The sequence below is a fragment of the Puma concolor genome, chromosome A3 (genome assembly GCF_028749965.1).
Source record: "Puma concolor isolate L17-30 chromosome A3, mPumCon1.1.hap2, whole genome shotgun sequence".
In the NCBI taxonomy this organism is placed as follows: Eukaryota; Metazoa; Chordata; class Mammalia; order Carnivora; family Felidae; genus Puma; species Puma concolor.
The window spans coordinates 125,610,477-125,637,335 of NC_141669.1; the positions used below are offsets into that span (position 1 = coordinate 125,610,477).

The following is a 26,859-nucleotide window of genomic DNA, read 5'->3' on the forward strand; positions in this document are numbered from 1 at the left end:
TTTTTGTTTTTAAATCTGCCTGAATTATGTTAGGGAATTTAATAGGTATTGCAATGGCACAGAAATTTCTTTGATGTTTGAAAAGCAAAATCAGAAACTTATTCCATATTGTGATCTCTGGGTCTTTCAAAAGATTTTGTTGTTAACACATAAAGTCCTTCTAGGGAACAATTTATTCTTCCAACTGTAGTATATAAATGTGTCCATTTTCGGGCCTCCTGGCTGGCTCGGTCTGTGGAGCATGCAACTCTTTTTTTTTTTTTTTTTTTTTAATGTTTATTTATTTTTGAGAGAGAGAGAGACAGACTACCAGCAGGAGAGGGGCAGAGAGAGAGGGAGACACAGAATCCAAAGCAGGCTCCAAGCTCTGAGCTGTCAGCACAGAACCATGAGATCACGACCTGAGCTGAAGTCGGGCGCCCCTAGAGCATGCAACTCTTAATCTTAGGGTCGTGAGTTCAAGCCCCACATTAGGCATGGAGCCTACTTAAAATAAATAAATAAATAAATAAATAAATAAATAAATAAATAAATAAATAAATAAGTAAGTAAGTTAATTAAAAATGAATGAATTAAAAAATGTCCATTTTCCTTCATATTTGCCAATACTGAATGAGAAATAAATTGTATCTTTTTAATCATTTTGAAACTATTTTTACATTTGACAATTGGCCATTTACAGTTCTTCTTTTGTAAGTTAACTCTTCATCTTAATTGTTGGTTGGGGGCCCCGGTGGCTCAGTTGGTTAAGCATCTGACTTGAGTTTGGTTCAGGTCATGATCTCATAGTTCATGGGATCAAGTCCCGTGTTGGGCTGTGCACTGATGGTGTGGAGCCTGATTGGGGTCTTTCTCTCCTTCTCTCTCGGCCTCTCCCCTGCTCATGCTCTCTCTCAAAATAAATAAATAAACATGAAAAAAATCCATTTGCTAGGGGTACCTGGGTGACCTCGTTGGTTGGGCATCTGACTCTTAATCTCAGCTCAGTTCTTTTTAAAAAATTTATTTAAAATAATTTTTTTAAGCTTATTTATTTTGAGAGAGAGAGAAAGTGAGAGAGAGGCAGAGAGGGAGAGAGAGACAATCCCAAGCAGGCTCTGCACTGTCAGCACAGGGCCGGATGCGGGGCTCAATCTTGTAGTCCGACACTTAACTGATGAGCGACCCAGACTCCATGCTGAGAGCCTGCTTGGGATTCTCTCTCTCCCTCTCTCTCTCTCTGTCCCTCTCCGGCTCATGCTGTCTCTCAAAATAAACAAACTTTAGGGGCGCCTGGGTGGCTCAGTCGGTTAAGCGTCTGACTTCAGCTCAGGTCACGATCTCACGGTCCGTGAGTTCGAGCCCCGCGTCAGGCTCTGGGCTGATGGCTCAGAGCCTGGAGCCTGCTTCTTGTTCTGTGTCTCCCTCTCTCTCTGCCCCTCCCCCGTTCATGCTCTGTCTCTCTCTGTTTCAAAAATAAATAAACGTTAAAAAAAAAAATTAAAAAAAAAACAAAATAAACTTTAAAACAAAAAACGATAAACCAAAACTAAAAAAAAATATTTGTTAAAATTGTGACTCCTTTGTTATATATGTTGAAACATGTTTTTGTAGTTTGCTAGTTGCCTTTTGACTTTGATTATGGTTTTTCTTTAAGCACTGAAGTTTCCAAATTTTATATAGGGAAATCCACCTCCCTTTTATGTTATGCTTTCTGCCTTTGATGCCATCCTTTAAGAGTCCTTTTCTGCTTCAACATTCTAGAACTGTCCATCTATACTTTCTTTTAGTACTTTCTTTAGTACCGAGCCAGACAGATTTTGGTTTTTGTATTTAAATTTTCAACGTGTTTGAACTTCCTTTGGTGAAAAGTATAAGTTAGGAAATTAAGTGTAGAGCATTAGAAATGACTAGCCAGACTCCCACTGCTTTTTTTAGTCCTTTGGTTGGTAGTTTGGAATGACATTTTAATCATATCTCAAGCTTTATGTATATGTGTGTATGTGTGCCTGTGTGTACACACACATAAATACACATACGTTGCCATAGTCTGTTTCTGGACTTGATACTTTCCCTTGTTATGCTACTGCATTAATGTAACTTTGTAATACAGATCAAGCTGGGTTAGTATCCACTCATTACTCTTAGTTTTTAAAAAATTTCTAGATATCCAAATACTTATTTCTAAATAATGAGTATTTCAAGGATATAATCCTTGAAAACAACTTTGACTACCACCATTTGAAAACTGCAAATTTAGGTTTCAAACCAAAGGAAATGACTAAGCAATAAGTTAGTTCCTGTGCTAGTTTTTTTGCATAGGACTCACAAAGTGTGATCGATTTAACAATACTGCTGTCATTTGCTCCTCACTGGCATAGCCTAAGTGAGGTCACAGGCATTTCAGAAGGAACATGAGTGATAGTGATGGGAAGTCTTGATGTACATTTAGTTCTGTTTAAAATCCTTCTCTTCCTAAATGCAGGATCCCAAAAAGGTTCTCTTTCATTAAGGCCAGGCCATTCTGGGGAAGTATGAAAGTAGTTACTTGCCCATGTGTGCTACATTCATATATTTTTCTTTAAGCCCCAAACTGAGACTTTTTCTATGTGTACGTTATATTTTATAGAATATATGTACATGGAAAGAAAAATTACATATGTACATAAACAACACACGATTTTTCTTTCATTTCTTGATTGTACATGGACTGTATGCTCATGTAAACCATCAGAGTGTTACAGAAGTAGATGGGATGGAAAGTAAGCATTCTTCATCCTTCCTTCATGATTCCACCTTCTAGATATAACTGTTGCTAATAGTTTGGTGTGTGTTGAGATTTTTCATTTGCTATCCATATAGCAACAGTATTTATTATTGTTTGCTGTTTTATTGTTGTGATCATTAGTTTTCTTTTACAAAAACAAGGCTATATTACATAAAATTTTGCAATCTAAATTTCTAGCTTTACAATATATTTTCCATACCAGGAAATATGTGTCTCCTTTTTAATAAATTGTATGGATATTTATTGTTTTTAATTAGGTGGTCTTTTGAGTTGTTTCCATTTTCTCCCCCCCCCCCCCCATTACAAATATTTCTCCAACATTTGTGCATGTATCTTAGGGTACCTACACATAGGATACATTTTTAGAAAAAGATTGGGCTCAAAGGATATGGACATTTAACTTCATAAATATTGCTAAATTGCTTACACAACATTATACCAATTTATACCCTGGTAACACTGTATTTCAGTGCCTATTGTTTTTCTATGCTGTTTCAGCACTGGTTATTATTTCTTTAAATGCTTGTCAACCTTATTTTAGTACTTGATTTTTTTTTGTGTGTGTTTTTCTTTGTGTGTGTGTGTGTTTTACAGTTTATTTATTTAGAGAGAAAGCAAGCACGTGTGCAAGGTGGGGAGGGGCAGAGAGAAAGGGAGAGAAAGAATCCTAAACAGGCTCTGTGTGGTCAGCACAGAGGCTGACGTGGGGCTCGATCTCATGAACTGTGAGATCATGATTTGAGCCGATATCAAGAGTCAATGTTTAACCAACTGGGCCAGGTTGGTTACCTGTGTGTGTGTTTTAAAATTTTTTTTTTAGCGTTTATTTTTTGAGAGACAGAGTGTGAACAGAGAGAGGGAGACACAGTATTCAAAGCAGGCTCCAGGCTCTGAGCTGTCAGCACAGAGCCTGATGCAGGGCTCGAATTCACAAACCGCAGATCATGACCTGAGCCGAGGTCAGTTGCTTAACCAACTAAGCCACCCAGGCGCCCCTGTGTGTGTGTTTTAATAATTGAGAATCTTTTATGTTTCCACCTCATTTGAATTTCTTTTGTGACTTGCCCAATCATGCCTTGAGTATGGTTTTTATATGTATTCCAAGTACAAGACATTTCTTGTTGGAAAAGTCTCTTTTTCTCTCAGTAGTTTTAATGCTTAGTGTTGATCTCTATTCTTTTCTGTTTTAGGATACGATGGCCAAACGAAACACAGTGATAGGAACACCATTTTGGATGGCTCCAGAAGTGATTCAAGAAATTGGATACAACTGTGTGGCAGACATCTGGTCATTGGGAATAACAGCTATAGAAATGGCTGAGGGAAAGCCCCCATATGCTGACATCCATCCAATGAGGGTAAGGAAATGGACAAAACCAGTAGGGTGGTTAGCTACTGGTCGTCATTAGAAAGTTAAATGGCTTACTTAATTAGGTACCAAACAGTAAATGAATTAATTGTATATAATTGATAAGTGGCAGTCTAGACTCCACTAATCAGTTCAAGTCACTAATCAGTTTAAGTGTGATCCACCCCCTCCATACCAGAGGTTGTGTATTGATAGCTGTCTGGCAGGACGTAGGTCACAGAAATGCAATGTATATTTTTTAATAGTTTAGTTGCTCACATTTTAACATAACATTAACTGGAACTGAGTGGTGGTCCCCTCATTTATACAGGGCATGGGCTTTCTACTTTATCAGTCTCCATGATTCCCTAGTCACCAAGTATCCTTTGTCCCTTATCACAGTGTTTTCTCTGTTTTTCTCATAGTAATATTAAGAGGAAAGCAAACTATTTTTTTGATGTCATGTCCCTAGCACCCAGCCTGATTGATTTGTTGTCTTTTTCCTGCCTGAGCCTCAGAGGTATTTACATGTGTAAGTTGTGGTTTGGAGATCCCCAGACTCTCCTCATCAGAGGCTCTGTCCTTTGCAGCTTCCATGGGCTTCTAGAGTAGTAAGGGCCCATCGGTGCAGTCTTCACCGAAACTACCAGTGTGACACCCTCAGGGGTTTGCAGGCTATTCCCAGCCAGGCCCCTCATCACAGCACTGTTAAGAGGCCTTGATCATGTCTGGGGCGCCTGGGTGGCTCAGTGGGTTAAGTGTCCGACTTCAGCTCAGGTCGTGATCTCACAGTTGGTGAGTTCGAGCCCCACGTTGGACTCTGTGCTGACAGCTGGGAGCCTGGAGCCTGCCTCAGATTCTGTGTCTCCCCCTCTCTCTACCCCTCTCCCACTTGTGCTCTGTCTCTCTCTCTCTCAAAATAAACATTTAAAAACTTAACAACAACAACAAAAAAGGCCTTGATCCTGCCTTCCTCAGGGGTTCCATAGTCCTCTCACCATACGTCCCAACTCAGCTCTCCCTCTTCTTAGTACTTCTATTAAAAGACTTGGGGCGCCTGGGTGGCGCAGTCTGTTGGGCGTCCGACTTCAGCCAGGTCACGATCTCGCGGTCCGTGAGTTTGAGCCCCGCGTCAGGCTCTGGGCTGATGGCTCAGAGCCTGGAGCCTGTTTCCGATTCTGTGTCTCCCTCTCTCTCTGCCCCTCCCCCGTTCATGCTCTGTCTCTCTCTGTCCCAAAAATAAATAAATGTTGAAAAAAAAAAAAAAAAGACTTAACAGTTTGTAAAATGTAAAAATGCTCTCAGGTCTTGCCTTTTTATTTTGAAAGGCAGTATACAGTGGTTAACAAAACTCCAAAAAGCTTGCTGGATATTGGAGGTTGAGGAGACAGGAATACATATGAAAGAGGGAGAGGGAGAGAGAGCTATATTCACTTCTCTAATTGTCATACTTCCTCCTTTGAGACACTTAGACTTCAGCTGGGATTTGGTTGGGCTTATCAATGGAGAAGAGGAAAATGTTTCAAACTTTAAATGTATCTCTAGTCATATTTTAATTAGTACATCACTTTTATTTTACCAAAAACAATTTTTTTTTAACCTAGGCAATCTTCATGATTCCCACCAACCCCCCTCCTACATTTCGAAAGCCAGAACTGTGGTCTGATAACTTCATGGATTTCGTGAAGCAGTGTCTTGTAAAGAGCCCTGAGCAGAGAGCCACAGCCACTCAACTCCTACAGGTATGATGCTCCCTGAGATGCTGCCTCCCGCTCTTCCACTCTCCTGCTGGCCAAAAGGTGCTGCTAACCCACCTGCGTGGAGATGGTAAAGAAGTAGAAGACATTCCCTGCCTTCTAAGGAGCTTTGACTCTAACTGGGTAGAAAAGAATGTTAAATCATGGAACAAGATAATAATACCAGAAAATGGTGGGCTCTGTGGGGTCAGAGATGGGAACTGAGAGTGAGCACTGCCATTGTGCTGAGTGCTTTGCACATGTTGTGCCCTTTAATCATCACACATCCCCTGTGAGGGGAAGGTATTATTTCAGTTTTCTGGGGAAAGAATGGAAGCTTAAAGAGATTAGCTCGTTTAGAGGCACTCAGCTGGGGAACAGCAGAGCCGAGACTAAAACCTGGGCCTTCTTAGTTCCAAAACTCAAGTGCCTGCAAGTCTACCCAGTTCTGACAAGGACCTGAGATTAATGGTAGGTCCTCTTGTAGCTCATGACAGGAGGAGGTGACTTTGGGCTGGAGGTACCGAAACTGCTTCCCTGGAGCAGGTCGCCTCGGTGCGTGGGCCTTGCAGGACGGGTGGGGTTTGCAGGCAGTCTGCTCGGTGCTGAGGAGGTTGAATTCAGGTGTCAGACTGTCCAGGTTTGAATCCTGGCTCCCTGTTTACTAGCTTTATGACCATGGGCAAGTGACGAGCCCTCTCTGTTGCTTTAGTTTTCTTATCTATGAGTGGAGACTAATTACCTGCCTCCTACCTACCTCACCTTCCTTGTGAAGATTAAGTGATATGTGTAACTTTGAACGAAGTTTCACATGTGTTAAAGGTAGAATGACGTGGAGGTGACAAATGTCTGTGGTTATTATTGGGCTGGGCCAGTGGTTTTCAGCCGTGGCAGACCCAGTGCCCCCTCTTTATAACGAATATGTGTATTTTTAGTACTCTCACTACTCTTCTGGAATGAAATTTGTAGATAATACAATCTGTTTATTCCCATAATTTAAAAAGGATTAGTATAAGGTGTATGATATAATGGAGAGATATAAAGGTAATAATTCATAAAATGTGTGGCAGTATAAAAAGAGGCTCCAGTTTGACTCAATTTGCAGACAAAATGCAGCAGTTGAATACCTGTATCTAGCACCATAAGTGAGCTTAGATTTAAGAATGGTAACCGTTCCATTCAGGCACTCCAGGAAAATGAATGGGTGGACACTACCATAAAAGTGATGTTAAATAATAACAGACCAGGCTTATTTGTATATGCTAAGAGGAGGGAAATGATCTTATAGATATTCCCACTGGAGAGAACAAGGAAATATGGTATTCTTGCAAATCAGCTGGGCCTTAGTTCTAAGCATTGGCAAGTTCTTTCCTGCCGGGATGGGGTACTGATGAAGTTTTATGGAAAAGAAATCTCTTTTGCAACCCGTCACAGGCTGAGATGCACTTACAAAGTTCTTACAAAGATCTTACAGACCATCTCCTCTGATGGGTGCTGGGGAATAGAGAATGGGTTATAAAGAGAAAGATGGGGACAGTGTCACAATGAGTTGGGGAGACAACAGGCAACCCCCCGAAGAGAATTTTCACATGTAACTTTCATAGCCTCATTTCCTAATGTTCTGTAAACACAAATAACAAGGTAGTATAAACACTAAAAAATTGAAGCAGCTTGTATAAATGAAATTCCACAATATCCCTGGGTTTCAGGTGTCTGTGCTGATTGGTATTTGGGCCTACACCTGTTCCGTATTTGTGACCTGTTTTAGTGTTTTTCTGCAGTAACCACACTTTTGCCCTAAAATCCCTTTTTACCTAAATATGTAGTTGAAAATACTGTATAGTGCATTGTGTAGAGAGAATAAGCAGGATGAGTAAATTATCCAGTAATATTTAAACAATATCTTTATGACATTTAAGCCCCCTCCAACATCATCTCTGGACTTTTTTGCTTATCTCTTGAAAAAAATTTGTCAGTATTATTTACTAAAGTGCATATATACTCTAAGACGTTTGAAAGACCTGCAGAATGTGCCACAGTTTGTTGCTGTGCAGGACTGGTCCCCGCGTTGAAGGATTGCCGGTGTCCCTCCTTCCCCTCATGTGCCATTGGTGTTCAAACACCAACTACAAGCTCCCGACACGTTTATAAAACTTTCTCTAGGGGGCAGTACCACCCCACTGAGAATATCTAGGTTTGGCAGAGAGAGAGGAGACTTTGTAGCCAGGCTGAAAAAGACAGCAAAGCCTGAAACCCTGGTCACAGTTATAAAGTGAGTGTGATTTCACGGCTGTTATGTTACCATAAAGAGAAAGATTAGATTCATCGATTCAGCAAATGTGATCGAGTGCCTATGGGGTGCCAGGCACCGTTTGGGCACGGGTGCCGTATAAACTGTCTCTTTTTATGCTTTCAGCACCCGTTTGTCAAGAGTGCCAAAGGAGTGTCGATACTGCGGGACTTAATTAACGAGGCCATGGATGTGAAGCTGAAACGCCAGGAAGCCCAGCAGCGGGAGGTGGACCAGGACGATGAGGACAATTCAGTGAGTGGCAGGCATGCCGTGGGCCTCGGGCATTAATGCGTGTTATTTCGCAATTGCCGGGTCCAGTGGGACGAGTAGGAGATACCAGATCAGCCTGGAGCTGGAGACGCCGCTTGGCTGATTGTGCCCTGGCCTGACCCTGCGAAGGACTTGCTCTGTCTGTGCTTGTTCTTCCCGCGGTGCTTCCTAAGACATTTTCAAATTTTACTCTTTTGCCCCCACAGCATTTACTGAATTTGACTTTTTATTCGGGAAAGGGAATGCTTAGGTCGGAGACTTGGTCTTTTGTGCCCTTTTAGAGAATCAAAGATCTATACTAAATATGCAGATTTTATCCTCAGAGACTCCCTCCCAAGCCTGAGATTCCAAGGGTGTGCACCCCAGCTCCTCAGGTTACGTTGTAAAACCCTTAAGAAGGAGGGAGGAAGGGGTGAGGGAAGAGGGCCCTCCTTTTTTTTTAAATTTTTAAAATTTTTTTAAATGCTTATGTTTGAGAAAGAGAAGCAGAGACAGAGTGTGAGTCGGGGGAGGGGCAGAGAGACAGAATCCCAAGCAGGCTCCAGGCTCTGAGCTGTCAGCACAGAGCCCCACGTGGGGCTCGAACTCATGAACTATGAGGTCATGACCTGAGCCGAAGCCGGATGCTTAGCCAACTGAGCCACCCAGGCGCCCCATGAGGGCCCTCCTGGTTCGATATGCTGTCTCGCTTGGCTGACTTTAAGTTTCTCTTTGGTTAAATAAGAGTGCTCTCTGCTCTACAAGGTGTGGGTCTAGAACCCCAGTTGGCATCAAATCCAGAAATGGTTGCATTGAGATGAGTAATAGTAATTGGAAGGATTCAGTCTTTTAATCCAGTTAGCCCAATTTGAGGTTTTGTCCTCCTCCAGGAAGAGGATGAGATGGACTCTGGCACGATGGTTCGAGCAGCAGGTGATGAGATGGGCACCGTCCGGGTGGCCAGCACAGTGACCGATGGAGCCAGCACTATGATCGAGCATGGGGACACGTTGCCGTCACAGCTGGGCACCATGGTGATCAACGCAGAGGATGAGGAAGAGGAAGGGACTATGAAAAGTAAGGCTCTGGTTAAATATACTCCCTTCTTGGACGTACCCTACACATTCCAGAGAAAATGGGCTCTCCTGGTCCACATGGGCTCAGCTCGAGTCACTTTCTGGTGGTGCGGGAGTGGGGGAAGGGGAAGGGGAAGGGGACAGCTGGCCTGCGGTGTCAGAGGCAAGAAAACAGCAACGAGGAGGGACTTTCTTTCAAACCTGAATGGCCCTTTTCTCATCGAATGTTGTCATTTTCTCCTTTTTCCTTGATCCGTGGAGGCAAGCACACATACTGTTTTGATGCATAATCAAAGTAATGAGATTCTGAGCTATTTAACATAGCTTCAGTGTATTTTCTATTTTCTGTGCATTTAACCCAGGTTTACCGATGCTCAGTCAATACTTAGTCAGGATGACTGTACAACTGTGAAAGTCCTGTCAAATTCCTTCTAGTTGAAACCCACCTCTGCTTCACTTCTTATCCTGCTCATACTTTTTTGCCTGTGACTGAGGCCTGACACACATGTTCTGCTCTCATCTTGGAGTGCTGTCCTCTCCCCTCCTCTCACTTGTTTCCCTTCCCTTACTCTGTGCATCACAGACCAGCTCACAGAGGAAAGGAATTTGCGAGTACAAACAGTTCTAATTGAATTCTGTATGCACTTTTTAGCCTGCACTTTGCACAGGTTTATTTATTTGTTTTCTAATTAGTTAATTTTTTAAAGGTTTTATTTTATTTATTTATTTTAAAAAATATATTTATTTGGTTTTGAGAGAGAGAGAGAGAGAGAGAGAGAGTGCGCGCACAAGCAGGGAAGGGGCCGAGAGGGAGGGAGACGCAGAATCCGACGCAGGCACCACGCTCTGAGCTGTCAGCACAGAGCCCAACGCGGCTCAAACTCACAACCCTTGACATCGTGATCTGAGCTGGAGTTGGTCGCCCACTGACTGAGCCACCCAGGCACCCCTAAAGATTTTATTCTTTTTTTTTTTTTTTTTTAATTTTTTTTTCTTCAACGTTCATTTATTTTTGAGACAGAGAGAGACAGAGCATGAACGGGGGAGGGGCAGAGAGAGAGGGAGACACAGAATCGGAAGCAGGCTCCAGGCTCTGAGCCATCAGCCCAGAGCCTGACGCGGGGCTCGAACTCACGGGCTGTGAGATTGTGACCTGAGCCAAAGTCGGACGCTTAGCCAACTGAGCCACCCAGGAGCCCCGTATTCTTAAAAATCTCTACATCCAGTGTGGCACTCGAACTCATGACGCTGAGATCAAGAGTCGGATGCTCCACTGACTGAGCCAGTCAGGCACCCCATGAACTTTGCATAGGTTTAAAGCATTAAGGCTTTATAATCTTTTCATCATCTTTTTTCCCCCCTTTCCTTTTTAAAGTTTAAAGGTCCTTCCTTTATTTTTTTAAAAAAATTTTTTTTTTCAACGTTTATTTATTTTTGGGACAGAGAGAGACAGAGCATGAACGGGGGAGGGGCAGAGAGAGAGGGAGACACAGAATTGGAAACAGGCTCCAGGCTCTGAGCCATCAGCCCAGAGCCCGACGCGGGGCTCGAACTCACGGACCGCGAGATCGTGACCTGGCTGAAGTCGGGCGCTTAACCGACTGCGCCACCCAGGCGCCCCTAAAGGTCCTTCCTTTAAACCAGGGAGCAACAAACTATGGTTCATGGGCCAAATCCAGCCTACCACCTGGTTTTGGCAATAAAGTTTTATTGGAACATGGCCATGTCCATTCGTTTACATATTGTCTGTGACTGCTTTGCACTATAGAGGCAGAGTGAGCAGTTGTGACAGAGGCCATCTGGCCCCCAAAGCCTGAAATGTTTGCTGTCTGGTTCTTTACAGACAGCAGAAGTTCTCTAACTCCTGCTCTAGACCCTCTGCTTCATGATTAATTCATTCAGTGAATTTTTCTTCCGTGCTGGATCCCAGGTCCTCAGCTGGGTGCTGAGGACACAGCAGGAAATGAAGAAACAGCCCTTGCCCCAAAGGAAATCATGGTTTAGTGTGGGAGATGGACCATTAATTACAATTCAGTGTATGAAATAATTTCTAAAGTAGAGGTAACCCAGGGTCTTGTTGAAACAGAGTGGAGGAGTATTTTATTTAATCTGGGCTGTGAAAAGGGTGGTGGAGGTGTTCCAGCAGAGGGAGCAGCATACACAGAGGCCCTGAGGCGAGAGAGGGGTAGGTCAGTGCAGGGGAGCTGCGGCTGGTTGGCTGGTTCATCGGGACTGGAGCCAGCAGTTCTGGGGCCGTGGGTCCCAGGCAGCCCCCTCTGCTTTCGGTGTCTCAGGTCTGTGTATTTATAATCCAGCCTCTGTTTACGAAGGGAAAGGTTTTCTTTTTTCTGTTTTGGGGCCGAGGCTTATTATCTGTGTTTGGATTCTGGTCAGAAGTATACAGGTGGTGAAAAGTAGTAATATTGTTGATGGATGTGTTAATTGGTATAACTTTCCTGGAATGTAGTATGCATCAAGGGTTTAAAAAGTTCAAACCTTTAACTCAGCACATTCCACTTCTAGGAATCAGGTCCAAGAAAATAATCGAAGATGTAGACAAATTATATGCAAGAGTTTTCCCAAACATGTTACTTAGAATTGTAAAACAAAAAATCTGGATTAAGTGTTTAGCAGCAGATTATTGGTCAAATAAATTATGATACTTCTGTAAGAGGGACTACTATACCATATAAAAACATTAAAAATCCTGTGTTTGAGAAATACTTAGTGAGCTAAGGAAATACTTATGATATGTTGTTAAGTGAAAAAGAGAAGGAGAGGTGCCTGGATGTCTCAGTCAGTTAAGCGACCAACTCTTGATTTCAGTTCAGGTCATGATCTCATAGTTTTGTGAGCTCGAGCCCCACGTTGGGCTCTGCACTGACAGCATGGAGCCTGCTTGGGATTCTCTTTCTCCCTCTCTCTCTGCCCCTCCATGGCTCTCTCTCTCACAATAAATAAATAAACTTAAAAAAAATCTTTTTAAAAAGAAGGAAGCAAAATTATAACATGACTCCAGTTTTACAAAGTAAAAAGATAACATACATTAATGTGTATATAGAAAAAAGACTGAAAAAACAAAAGGCTGGAGGTAAATAAATCAGATATTAAAAGTGGTTATTATTGGTAAGAGGATTATATCTGTTTTAAATTTTATTTATTTTCCAAATTATTTTCTAAAGTTACTATCGTAAAGAAATCCCACCAGAAATACTGCTGGGATAGTGTGTCTGGTAAATTAGGGTTTTGTCTCTGGATTGTCTTAAGAATTCTTTTTTTTTTTTTTTCCCTCTTCTTATGGCCTTAAAAATGGTTGTTTACAATAGTTTATAAAAACATTGTCGGCCTGCTAGTCCCTTTTAATGCTGATTTCATTTAGTGTTCTTAGGTATGTTTTATCCCTTAAACTCCATATTGGAGTATCCTATCCTAGATACATATCTTAGATATGTGTTTGGTGTTACATAAATTATCAGTGAATGTTATATACTACATTTAGTTTTTCTTCCTAAATTTTTTTTTTTTAATTTTTTTTTTTTTTTCAACGTTTATTTATTTTTGGGACAGAGAGAGACAGAGCATGAACGGGGGAGGAGCAGAGAGAGAGGGAGACACAGAATCGGAAACAGGCTCCAGGCTCTGAGCCATCAGCCCAGAGCCCGATGCGGGGCTTGAACTCACGGACCGCGAGATCGTGACCTGGCTGAAGTCGGACGCTTAACCGACTGCGCCACCCAGGCGCCCCTCTTCCTAAATTTTTAAGTAGCCAGTGTGATTTGTTAGGTTTGTTTTGTAGCTGCTGACCTCTGCGTGCTTCTACTTGTTTTAAGGGCTTTAATTATACAGATGGTTATAATCACTGTGTAGTAAACTTGGCTGGCCCATTAACATGTGCTGTGCATGCACATGTTATGGAAAATCTGCCTCTTTTTTTATTTAAAGAATTAATTTTATTCCAAATGTAATTTTCCAAATGTATTTTAAGTGCTAATTAATTCAGTGGGTTGTTTGTTCAGTTTCTGAGCTTGGATAGTTTAGTGTGTCTAATCAGAAACATGCATCTTATATTAGAGTCATGATGAAAAACTGTTTAAAAACCTCAGCGGTCATAGCCAAGTGACATTAAATAAACTCAGTTCATCAATCATCTACTTCAGGTCTTATAATTCAGTTTTGGGGCCACAAGTTTGACAGATTTGCCACTTACTTTGAAATCTTTACCGCTTATGTTTCTAGGAGTTACTTAAACTTTTCATTATGGGAAATTAAAACATAATTGCACAGAATACTATCATGACCCCAGTGGACTTGTCATACGGTTTCAAAAATGATTGGCTCACTGCCCATCATATTTCAGCCCCTCAAAATGAACTGAATTAATTTAAAGCAGATCTAAGACATCATACCATTTCTTCAGAATTAGTTTTAAACATTTAAAGGAGGCTATCTGACCAAGCTTGGCTCAGAAGCTGTCTGTGTTGTTTTGGAGAAGTCACATTCCTTGTATGGGCCTCTGTACTGTAATGGGTAAAACTCAAGAATTATAAGCTTATTACTTTCCTTGTCTCTTACAGCTCAAATAGTCCAAGCATTTATAAAACTTTTACAATTCAGGACTAATATAGAACTGAAGTTGCTAGAAGTTAAAATCCGTTTTCACAAATAGGCTTTCAATTACTGCTTTTTTGAACTTCTGTGAAAAGTTTAACCCTTAAAAATTAAAATTATAATTGTTACCCTCGATAAACCTAACAAAAAATGACATATCTCCATAATGGTTTGCATTCGTTTCATAGAATCTAATTTTAGTTTCTAATTTTAAAGAAATTATAACAAGAAAATTAGAAGACTTGTACACAGTTTGTGTAGGACATCCAGGTCAGAAACTTTTCTGAATTTTTTGATACACTTTTTGACAATTGACTGTATTTTACAGATTTTTTAAAAAGTTTATTCCTTGTCTTAGAAAAGTTAGATATTTCATTTGCTTTTGTTCTCCATTACCATATTAAAAATTATTATACCATCAGTATTATGGCAATATTAACACAGTGTTTTAAAATGACGTATTTTGAGAGAGAGAGCAGCGTCCATAAGCACGGGAGGGGGTAGAGAGAGAGGGAGAGAGAGAATCCCAATCAGGTTCTGCACTGTCAGAACAGAGCCTGCCTTGGGGCTTGATCCCAAGAACTGTGAGATCATGACCTGAGCCAAAACCAAGAGTCAGTCACCTAACCAGCTAAGCCACCCAAGCGCCCCTTAATGCACTGTTAAAAAAGAAAGTAGTTCACCCTTTCACTCAACCAAAGAATGCCTGTTTTTGACTGTGTGCCAGTATGGTTCCTATACAGTAATAATTTGCCTAGGTTTGTTTTTTTTTAATTTTTTTGAGAGAGAGAGAGACAGAGACAGAGAGCGAGTGGGGGAGGGGCAGAGAGAGAGGGAGACACAGAATCCAAAGCAGGCTCCAGGCTGTGAGCTGTCAGCACAGAGCCCGATGCAGGGCTCAGACTCGTGAACTGTGAGATCATGACCTGAGCTGAAGTAGGATGCTTAGCCAACTGAGCCACCCAGGTGCCCTGATATTCTTTTGTTACGGTTATTTATTTTGAGAGAGAGAGAGAGAGAGAGCGCGCGCGAGCGTGCATGCCTGCCTGAGAGCAGGAGAGGGACATAGGGAGAGAGAGAATACCGAGCAGGCTCTATGTTGTCAGTGTTGAGCCCTTGGAGCTTGAACTCCAGAACCCCAAAACTGTGAGAACATGACTTGAGCTGAAATCAAGAATTGGACACTTAACTGACTAAGCCACCCAGGCGCCCCTAATTTGCTTATATCTGTTTTCTGATTATTTTCCACTTAGTAAGTGTATGCATGTTCCATGTTGCTGCATAGCCCTTTATTATATTTATCACACTTACCAGTGTATTTTAATCATTTACCTGGTGCTGGACATTTTGGTTGTTCCTAATTTTTCACCATTATGAATAACTCTGCAGGGAACATCTTATGTATAAATGTGCCTCCTTTTTAGTATTTCCTAGGAGTTTTCAGAAGTATTTGAATTATTTCATGTATATTTGTCATATTGTGACGCTGGTATATTGTCCTCCAAATGTCGTACCACTTTATATCCCACGAGAATAATACCAGCTGTCAGGACCCTTGGTTTCTTCACTTATATTCATTTCTCCTTTTTATTTCCCTATTTCCCATGTTTTAAGTCTCTGTGCTACTTTTGGGTGTTTTCTCTAAATTTATCTTCTTTCATTCTTTTTTTAGCCATATGTAATCAACTGTTTGACCCAGACATTGAATTTATTTCTGTGACTACTTTTTTTGCTTCCTAAAAGTTTTAATTAGTTATCTTTAAATCTGTTTTTTTTTCTTTTGTGATATCCAGTCTTGTCTTAGCAAATGTTCTTGCTTTATCTGTTTGAATATTATAAATGTCATTATTTTAAGGTTTGTTTTAGATCAGTCTATTATCTTGAACTCCTTGGGTCTGATTTGTTTTTTTGTTTTTTTTTGTTTTAATGTTTGTTTATTTTTGAGAGAGAGCGCGCATGTTCATGCAAACAGAGGAGGGGCAGAGAGAGAGCGAGGCACAGAATCAGAAGCAGGCTCCAGGCTCTGAGCTGTCAGCACAGAGCTGGACGCAGGGCTCAAACCCATGAACTGTGAGATCAAGACCTGAGCTGAAGTAGGGACGCTTACCTGACTGAACCACCCAGGCACACCCCCCTTTTTTTTAATTAAAAAAAAAAAAATGTTTATTTATTTTTGACAGAGAGAGAGAGAGAGAGAGACAGAGCATGAGCGGGAGAGGGGCAGAGAGAGAGGGAGACACAGAGTCCAAAGCAGGCTCCAGGCTCTGAGCTGTCAGTACAGAGCCCGACAAGGGGCTCGCACAGACCGCGAGATCATGACCTGAGCCGAAGTCGGACGTTCAACCGACTGAGCCACCCAGGTGCCCCACCCCCCCTTTTTTTTATAAGTTGGTTTATTTATTTTGAGAGAGAGAGAGAGAGGTGTGTGTGTGTGTGTGTGTGTGTGTGTGTGTGTGTGTGTGTGTGAGGGGAGTAGCTGAGAGAGAGTGAGCGAGAGAATCCCAGGCAGGCTTACCACTGTCATCCTAGAGCCCGATGTGGGGCTCAAACTCAAGAGACGTGGGATCATGACCTGAGTCAAAATCAAGAGTCAGATGCTTAACCAACTGAGAGCCACCCAGGTGTCCCTTTGGGTCTGATCTCTGCTGTTTGTGTCTGCCATCTCTCATGTTAGATTTCTTTTTGTATTTTGTAATTTTTGTTGTGAGCTTTAGTGGGAAGTATCTTCTTTGGAGGTCTCTTACGTTTCTGGGGTTGCATAGGTATCCTTGTGGGTCCCTAAGGGGTATTTTCTTCCAGTGTAGTTTTTAGATATTAATCATTACTGTAGTGTGCTTGTGGGACAGCCAAGGGAATGACATTTCTGGCAGTTGACTCTTTCCACCCCTTATTACATTCCTAGGCCATGTCCTTGTGCTTGTGGGTAGAGTTTGTCCTGGCTTCATCTTTGTGCTGGGAATGGAGTTCTAGCTGCCTTTTTATAGATGTATCTTGGCTCCCGTCTTATCTCAGTTCCTGTTCCCACATCAGCCTAAAAACTAGTCCCTCTGGTTTGGTTTTCCCGGTGGGCCACTCACCTCAGTGCTGTGGGTTCCTCTGTTGCTTTTGGCATCTGCGAAGTTTCCTGTTCTAGTTTTGAGCACTACGGTGTTTTTGTTTTGTTAGGTCTTGAATTTTTGTGTTTAGAGCAGGAGGGGGGCCCTCTAGTGCTTCCGTTCATTCAGTCATCTTGACCTGTCTATAGTGATGGTATGTCTATACTTTCTCTACCAGGGAAAACTTGGGAGAGGTTGTTCCTTGCTCCTGGTCACCTGGCTAGTAAGTGCTAGAGCTGGGAATCTCAAGTCCGGAGTCTGTGCTCCTTTTGTTCTCCTGAACTTTAATTTGTTTTGGAAGCATTCCCTTACATTAATGGGCATTAGACCTAATTTAAGACTCATGAAAATTCATGATGAAGACTAGCGCTGGCTTCTGAGGAGATTCCAGAGATAATCTATTTTTTTTTTAGGACCGATTATTTATTATATAAGTTATTTCTTTATTATACTCAGGAGGTTAGACATTATAACTGTTAATAATCATTAATGATTAGGCATTTTCCGTGTCAGGCATTGTGCTTAATCCTTTGTAAACATTTGACATACTAGTCATTGCTCCCATGCTGTGTGGTAAATACAGCCACCCCCCATTTTGTCGCAGCAGAAATGGAATTACAAAGCGATTAAGTAGCTTGCTCGTGATCACATCGTGAGTAATAGAAGTGCCAAGGCTTGAAACTAGGTATGTTTGATTTCAAAGCTTATTATATTATATTCCTGTTCCGCAGAGCCTTTTTTATTAGTTGTTGAGGGACAGGACCAAGGCTCATGTTACAGATCATATGTTGGTAAGCCTCAGCCTGCAGTAATATACCTCTCCTTGCTGGTTGTTCAAGTAACTAGCTACTCTATATGTTTCCCCAGAGTTCCAGAAGTGAAGGGCAGATGGTTGTCAAAGGGGGTCAGCCTCCGACGATAGGTTTAATGGTATCTCCGTCTGAGGGAGTATGTTTTGGCTGCGTATGTCTCAGTCTAGAGTAAAGAATCCGGTTGCAGCTGGAGGGAGGGGGTCAGAGTGAGGGGAGACCTGGTTGCCTTAGACCTTAGGAGCATCTGTAAGAACTGAGGAGGGAAACCATCGCCTGCACTACTTGGAAAACTATGTCTGGATAAAATATCAGTTTGGGGATTTTGGAAGGTTTCTTCTATTTGTCTACATAAGTGTGGGTTTTTTGTTGTTGTTTTGTTTTTTTGATAAGTGCTATGGAAGAACTTTATTTTCCCCACCCCCCATATCTGAAGTGACTGGAGAGGTTCTAGGTCAGTGTCAGGATTGTTGTGCTTTCACGGGGCCAGCAGAGGGAGCTCTGTAACAGGTTATGAGTTAGAATGGCATTCCCATCAAATCCCCTTTCTATGGTACGCTTTATTCTCGATCAAGACCATTGTTTATTTATTTTAAAATCTATTTTAAGTAAGCGCAGCAACATTAGGACAGTGTCTTTATTTTATTTAGGTAGGAAATTGGACACCTCATACTTGGCAAAGTTCAAGTAAGAGTAAAATCTGCCAAAATGTCTCAAAATAGTTTAAACTTCCTCTCTCTTCCCAGATTTCTCAGTAGACCTTCACGAGAACTGATGTTTTCTTTCTGCAGCATGGTATGATGCAGAAATTTTGGACAAAATTTGTACGATGTAATTTTGCAGCTATCATCGGCTAAAATGGCCCTAACCAAGTAATTAAATAAATTTTTAAAATAAAACTCAAAACTCTGTGCAAACTGACTTGGAGAAAGTTATATGTATATCAAAGTAAATATTATTAATGGCAGTTTATAGCTTTGTTGACTCTCTCTTTAGTTTTCATCTAATCTGTTTCCACGTTGACTACACAAAAGTCAATCTTAGTTCTTTCTTTTGATCCATATGTATGTGTATATATATATATATATACACGTCTATATACGTATACATATATATACATATATATATATGTATATATATATATATATATATATATTAACTTTAGATGAAAGAGAGAGAGCATAAGCAGGGGAGGGACAGAGAGAGAATCCCAGGCAGGCCCTGTGCTGTTACTGCAGAGCCTGAGACAGGGCTCAAACTCACGAACCATGAGATCATGAAATCAAGAATCGGACACTTAACTGAGCCACCCAGTCGCCACTGATCCTTATATATTTTTTCTTTCTTACCAAGCCCTCCAGTAGAGTCTAGAATAGTAGAGGCGGTAGTGGGCATTCTTATTTGAAAGGCTTGAGTCAGTGGATTCAATCTTTCAATCCTTCAGTGGTCCAAGTTCAGACCCAGCCTTTTAAATGAGACTCTGAAAGGGAGTAAGTGGGTGATTTCTATTTAAAACTTGAACATGATTCATAAATTTCTAATTTTTATTCTAGAGTAATGACCACATTAATCTCTTGGAAGTAGAATTTTAAAGTGAATGGCATAAATTAGTTAGGACAACTCAGAAGCATGTTGTGGGCAAATTACTTGATAGTATTATGTGGGGCAAACACTGTGTATTTGTAGTTCCCCAGAAATTCCTAAGTCTCATGAAGGCCCCTATTGTTGCCATAAGTTTCTTCATGTTAAAAAGTCCAGGCTCTTGTTGAAATGATTTTATTTCAACACTACCCATCAGATACAATTTTGGAGCTGCATAAGTTGGAAATTCTTGACTCACAGCCTAGTTTCTTTACACCTGCAGCGGTTTGGAGGGGATTGTTTTAACATTGCCTCCCTTGTATGTTCTCCATCTCATTCTCCCTGACTGATGATCGCATATGCAAGGGTAGTAAATAGGACGTAATGTACTGTGTGTGTCTTAACACTTCTTTTACTACAGTAGCCTTACTGTGCAATTGCTTTAGAACTATTGTCAGAGAATGTTAAGTGTTCATGTATTTTTTCTACTCACAACATTGTCTGAGAGTTCTACACATGCATTGGTATAGTTAAAGTACCAAAGCTAAAACTTACAACCCTTCGTTAGAAATGTATCTGCTCAGTAAGGGTAAGAGAAAGAAAAAGGGATCATGGAAAGAATATTAATTTTTGGAATGAGAGTCTTGGCTTTGAAACTTGCTCAGAATCTCATAAACTTCGTTCAACTTTGGCAAGTTACGTCCTTTTTTGAGCCTCAGTTTCCTAGTCTAAAAAAATGGGGCATAAAAGTTCCTACTCTGTAGAGCTGGTAAGATGATATGGAATAACGTATGGAAAATACTTAGAATGTAAATGCTTCAAAATGGTGAGTTGTGTAAGTTTATGAGTCTTTTAATGAGTGACAGTGGCTTTTTAATTGGACCTGAAAGTTCCTTCAACCAGGGCTACTTTTTTGCATCCTAATTCCTTTTCTCTTGCTAGTTATGTTTTTTTTATGTTTTTATGTTCTCATTCTTGGCATTAATGGTGTTTTGTAAGTGCTATCTCTCTGAGCACTGGTGAACTAAAACCATGAAAATGGTTGAACTAAAGTAAGGTTACCTGTCAGTTTCAGTAATGTTTTAAAAATGTGCTGAGGGGGGAGAGAGAGTGAGAGAGGGAGGGAGAGAGAGAGTGAGTGAGTGTGCGTGTTTTACATTCCTTGGCAATAAGATAGAGGTATTTTGAGAATCTGTTAAATAGCTCAAAATACAAGATGGCAGATTTAAAAAATTTTTTTTTTTTAACCTTTATTTATTTTTGAGACAGAGAGAGACAGAGCATGAATGGGGGAGGGGCAGAGAGAGAGGGAGACACAGAATCGGAAGCAGGCTCCAGGCTCCGAGCCATCAGCCCAGAGCCCGACGCGGGGCTTGAACCCACGGACCGCGAGATCGTGACCTGAGCTGAAGTCGGACGCTTAACCGACTGAGCCACCCAGGCGCCCCAAGATGGCAGATTTTAAAGAAGGCTAGACTTCGGATCCACCTGAACCTTCCTTTGTTGAGTTCAAACTGTTATCTTAATCCTGTGGAATTTTTACTGACTGGATTTTTTTCTATCCCTGAACGATAATTGCTGTGGTTCACTGTGTGTTTATCAGAATCTTTCTCCTGGGTGGGATTTAAGGTAGAAGAGCAGACATCTTGGTCCTTAGACTTTTCTCATGGTTGCACAAATATTCCAAGGTCAGGGGCGCCTGGGTGGCTCCGTCGGTTAAGCGTCCGACTTCGACTCTAGTCATGAGCTCAGTTTGTGGGTTCAAGCCCCACGTTGGGTTCTGTGTGGACAGCATGGAGCCTGCTTGGGATTCTCTCTCTCCCTCTCTCTGCCCCTTCCTGACTTGTGCTTTCTCTCTCAAAATAAGTAAACTTAAAAAAAATTATCTTAGAAAAATACTTCAAGGTCATCCTGTAAAGTGGAGACTAAATCCTAATTGTTTGTGCAGTTTTTCTAATTCTGTTCAGATGTTGGGCTCAATTTTATCTTTGGAAACCATTAACATTCTTGATTCTTTTGGGATGAGCCAAAAGGCACAGACACGTGGTGCCTGAAAATTCATTCGAAACACTCTGCCAGATCACAGATTAGGATATGAAAGTACCAGATCTCAGTGTACTGGGTGAAGGGCTCAAGGCCTATATTTTTGGGAAGATAAGGTACTCCATTACAGTTAAATTGGTAAAAGGAGAGAGAGCCAAGAATAGCCGTGGGGGAAATGTATTTTCCAGGAGAGGGCAGTAGCATGAGAGTAATGAAGAACAAGGGAAAATGAGTCTTAAAAGATATACTTCGGCTCTTACGCTTAAGAGGCAGATAAATCAGTTTTGACTGGTTAGGGAATATATTTCTCTGGTGCTCTAAGCTGTTCTGACTTGCTTACTCTTATTCAGCAAAGAAATGGAGATGCATTTTAATCAACTTAAATGGATCTATATAGAAAAAGTAGATGATTCTCATAACTGTTTATGCTCTAAAAATATCAATTTGGAATCAGTATTTGTTAACAATAAATATTTAATGCCAACCAAGAAGTATTTATTAGGTAGTCACAATGTGTTATGCCTGTGTAGTGTATAAAAACCAAACGAGTCATTTTCTGCTGACCAGGAATTTATAGGTTAAGAGGGAAAGATGACATTTGTCATTATCATTGTCTAATACTTATGGAGTGCCTGCTGTACTATAACTGTTCCTTGTAGTTCCTTATATGTCTGGGGCCTTACCCTAGATGTTTTGGATAGTGGTATTTGATGTTGCCATAACTTACATATGCAGGTAATATAACTAGGCAAAATGCTGGGTAAGTGGTGCAGACAAGTATTAAAGGTTTTGTGAGAAGGAAAGCAAGGACTTAGATGTGCAGAAAGACTGAGGGAGCCTATTTTAGGCAGGTGCAAAGTCAGAAAGTAAACATACATATTGAATATTCAATTTGGCTGAAGTGGATTTTGACTGGATGCTGGAGGACCTTGAGTGCCGCACTGAGAAGTTTGAACTTGGTAATTACTGTTGGTAATAGGGTATTTTAGAGACATTTTGATCAGAAAAGTGATAGGACAAGGTGGCTTTTTAGAAGAGTCACGTGGATGATTTGGAGCTTGAAAAGGCTGGAAAAGGGAAGATCAGTTGGGAAATTTTTGCAATAACCAAGATATGGATCATTCTCACTTGTTAACCTCCTATATCTTTTTAGATGTGTACCTCTTTTGCTCCAGTTAGTAATTCTTTGAAATTTGGGTTCAGATTTCTTTGAATAGATATGTGGCAGCTCACCAGACTTAAATAACTAAGTACCACTGCCCAGAAGTCATGTCAATTTACATAAGAGGCAATTGCCGAAATTGGTGAACTGGAAGAGTTATTCCAGTTGGACTCCAGGGAATCTTCTAATTTATGATTCCAGCAATTCTCAGTGATTTCAAAGAACATTCAAAGGAATATTTATGGCCCGACACAGAAACTTGGATAATAACTTGTGTAATGAAATGAGTTAATATGTGGAAGACACTTAGGTGCCTAGTAACAAAAACAAAAACCACACAAAGACCAAAATCTAATAAAGGTTAGATTAAAAACCAGAACAAACAACGCTCTGATAAGGCATTTTATTCCATGCCAGAAGAAAACATTTGAGAGATTACTTGAGTTTTTTCCTTGCAAGTATTCAAATATGAAACAGAAGAAAATGCAGGCTCTGTGTACTTCTCTAACTTAAACAGAATGTATTACTGTTAAGGTAGAAAAGAGTTATTACTGTAGAAATTAAGGGCAGAGTAGTGACCATTATGGTTTACTTAATGACAGTCTTAAAAACGAACGTAAAAATGAAAGGGCATTAAGTTTAATGTCTAGTAGGTGGTCATTCCATAGGAAAAGACAGGCTTCAGTCTTTGGTCAATCTCTTTCCCAATTTTGACTCCCCTGGCATTGTGTCATAGCTCAAAGGAATCTAGAAATAAAAGTAAACTGTAGGGGTGCCTGGGTAGCTCGGTCGGTTGAGTGTCTGACTTCGGCTCAGGTCATTGATCTCATGGTTCATGAGTTGGAGCCCCGTGTCGGGCTCTGTGCTGACAGTCAGAGCCTGAAGCCTTCTTTGGATTCTGTGTCTCCCTCTCTCTGCTCCTCCCCTGCTCACACTCTGTCTCTTTCTCTCTCAAAAATAAAAACGTTAAAAAAAAAAAGTAAACCGTAGAGGAAAGAAGTCCTTCTTTTTTTTTTAATTGAATTATTGTTTTTAATCTCTAGTTTTTTTAATAATTTTTTTTTGAGGGAGGGTGTGCGCGCAAGTGTGTGAGCGGGAGAGGGGTGGAAGGAGAGGGAGAGAGAGAATCTTAAGCAGCATCCGTGCCCAGCATAGAGCCTGATGCAGGGCTTGATCTCACGACTGTGAGATCATGACCTGAGCAGAGATCACGGCCTGAACCTAAATCAAGAGTTGGACGCTTCACCAACTGAGCCACCTAGGCACCCCTAAAATTGAGTTATTGATATACAATTCACATACCATGTAATTTACTCATTTGAAGTATACAATTTATTGGGGTTTAGTATATTTACAGAGTTTTGCAGCCATCACCACAATCTAACTTTAAAAAATGTATCTTTTTTAGTTGAGATATAATTCCCATATCATAAAATTCACCATTTGAAACTTACAATTCTGTGGTTTTTTTAGTTAACAAGGTTGTGCAACCATAGCCACTGTTGAATTCCAGACATTTTCTTCACTGCCCCCCCAAAAGCCACAGTGCTGTTAGCAGTCACTTCTTACTACCCCCTGCCCCCATTCACGGGCAACTATCATCTGCTTTCTGTCTCTATGGATTTGCCATTCTGGACATTTTATATAAATGGAATCCTACAAAATGTGGCCTTTGTGTTCCGTTTCTTCCTCTTAATGTTTTCAAGGTTCATCCGTGGTGTAGCATGTGTCAGTGCTTCATTCCTTTTTAATGGCTGAATGATTCCATTGTATGGATAATACCCTGTTTTGTTGACACTCTAATTTTAGAGAATTTTGATCACCCCTAGAAGAAACTCCATATCCATTAGCAGTCACTTGCCATCCTACCCACTCACCCCATGGGTCTGGGCAGCTAATCTGCTTTATGTCTCTACAGATTTGCCTTTTCTGAACATTTCATACGGAGGCATAAAATATGTCGTGTTTGGTGACTGGCTCTTTGAACTTAGCATAATGCTTTTAGGGTTCATCCGTGTATCATGTATCAGTATTTCATTTCTTTTTATTGCTGAATAATATTCCACTATATAGGTATTCCATATTTTATGTATCCATTCTTCAGTTGTTGCACATTGGCTTGTTAGGTCTTTCTCCTTTTATATAGCATTTTTCAAAGAAAAATAAACATGGGATACAGTTGCTTATGAATTCACCCCTGGTCTGTGAGCTTAGACAGATCCTCCATTGAGCTTGCCAGATGCTGCTTACAAAGAAAAATGGGTCAGTCATAGTATAAGAATTCATGCATTTCCTGTGTCAGATCAAAGAATCAGGGCAAGAGACGGCCATTTAGAAAGTTTGACTTTTCGGCTCTGTCTATTCTCCCTACGGCTTCAGGTTTCTGGAATTCTCATTCAGCGGAACGTCTTCATTTCCTGGGATACATCTGAAAAAATATCCCAGCTCACATCGAAACAAAAAGCCCACCAGCCAGCTGAAGCCCTGGGGACAGCATTGCCTTTAATCAGCTTGGACTGATTCTCTTACACTTTTCAGTACTGACAGGCTGTTGTCCAGCACACTTGATTATCCAGCTCAGGAGCGCTAAAAGAGAAGTTCAAAGATAAGGTTACTGGGAAAATCCCATTCCCTCAGTCTTTCTACACTCACCTTAATGGCAGTTCTGACATATAAAGAATTTTCATTTCAATTTTAGAGAATTTGCAGTATGAGATGCAGCTCACCAGACTTAAATTGACAGTCAGACTTAAACTGACAATCCCATTCTTGTTGGTAACTAGCTACGTAATCTTAAGCAGATTTCTCACCTATAAGGTGGAAATAATACATACCTCAGAAGATTCGAGGATTACGTGAAATGGTATATCATCTACTACTTGGTGCCTAATAAATGCGGGTCCTCCTCCCTCCTGCTTCATTTCATGGTGTTCATGAAGTTTGGATAGGACTGTCAGGCAAAAGTACCTAGTAAAATGCCTGAAACTTAGAAGATACTCAGTAAATCTTAATTGAATTTGAGAGGTACCTGGGTGGCTCAGTCGGTTAAGCATCTGACTTCAGCTCAGGTCATGATCTTGATCTTGCGGGAGGACATTACCAACGGGCGATGACACTGGGAGGGAATTCTCATGGCCGTTTTTTGCAAACGTTCTATCCGAGATACTAATTATTACAGTAATACAGATCTGTTTACTGAGAATTATCAGTCTACAAAATCAGAGTGAAAACAGGTACTATAATCACAGTGTTAGTAAGAAAATGTTGGTCACAACAGGAGTGCTGACTGATCCATGTGAACTTAATACGGAAGCAGTCTAACACAGAGGAAGAATATTGTGATGCAGTCAGTTAATTTCTGGAACCACTAAATAACAGGAATCACAAATACACCTAACTGTTTTTCTTTTTTGAAGGCATGCTGTTTCTTGCCAGTTGAGTTGGCTTCTCCTACTAGTAGATTCATTCATGTCTTCAGCTTTACTTATATAAAACATTTTTATAACCAACATCTCTAGATGATATCTTTATTACAGTTTGGGCCAAGAAAAATTTGGTCACCTCTTCCATCTGTTTTAAAAAAGACAACTTCTCCCCTGCCACCTCCAAAAAAAAAACCCGCTAACAACAACAACAACAAACTCAAAGAGTCAGAGACAGTCTTGTCACAAGTATTTGTTGAGTCCTAACTACTTTTTGCTTTGGTCTGGTCTTTGGTTTATGCCCATACACATCTAAGCTGTGGCATATTTTAGATTAGTGGTTATCAAGTGTGATAATCCCTCTGGAGATAAGAACTTCTTTTGAATGGTTATCAGTAACTGAGCATAAATACGTTTTCGTAAGTTACTGCCAACTCATAGGATTAGGAAATTTTCGGAGCTGTAAAAGGGCGTGGGAAATAATGGTCCAGGGGCCTCTTTTTGCAGATTGGAACCTATGGTTTTCCCAGGATTTTATAGTTGGACCAAAATCTGGATCTTTTTAAAAAAAATATTTATTTTTGAGAGACAGAGCATGAGCAGAGGAGGGGTGGAGAGGGAGGGAGACACAGAATCGGAAGCAGGCACCAGGCTCTGAGCTGTCAGCACA

At 40.9% G+C, this 26,859-nt stretch overlaps 1 protein-coding gene across 2 annotated transcripts in view; it reads left to right on the forward strand.

The window, feature by feature from the left end:
* The window catches only part of STK4 (serine/threonine kinase 4), a 92,602-nt gene that overhangs the window by 21,839 nt on the left and 43,904 nt on the right, over nt 1-26,859 (forward strand). For both annotated transcript variants that reach the window (XM_025932029.2, XM_086702305.1), the window contains 4 exons: nt 3,958-4,125; nt 5,720-5,857; nt 8,268-8,396; nt 9,284-9,470. In XM_025932029.2, coding sequence (XP_025787814.1) covers nt 3,958-4,125; nt 5,720-5,857; nt 8,268-8,396; nt 9,284-9,470 — 622 coding nt within the window. The remainder of the gene's footprint in view (nt 1-3,957; nt 4,126-5,719; nt 5,858-8,267; nt 8,397-9,283; nt 9,471-26,859) is intronic.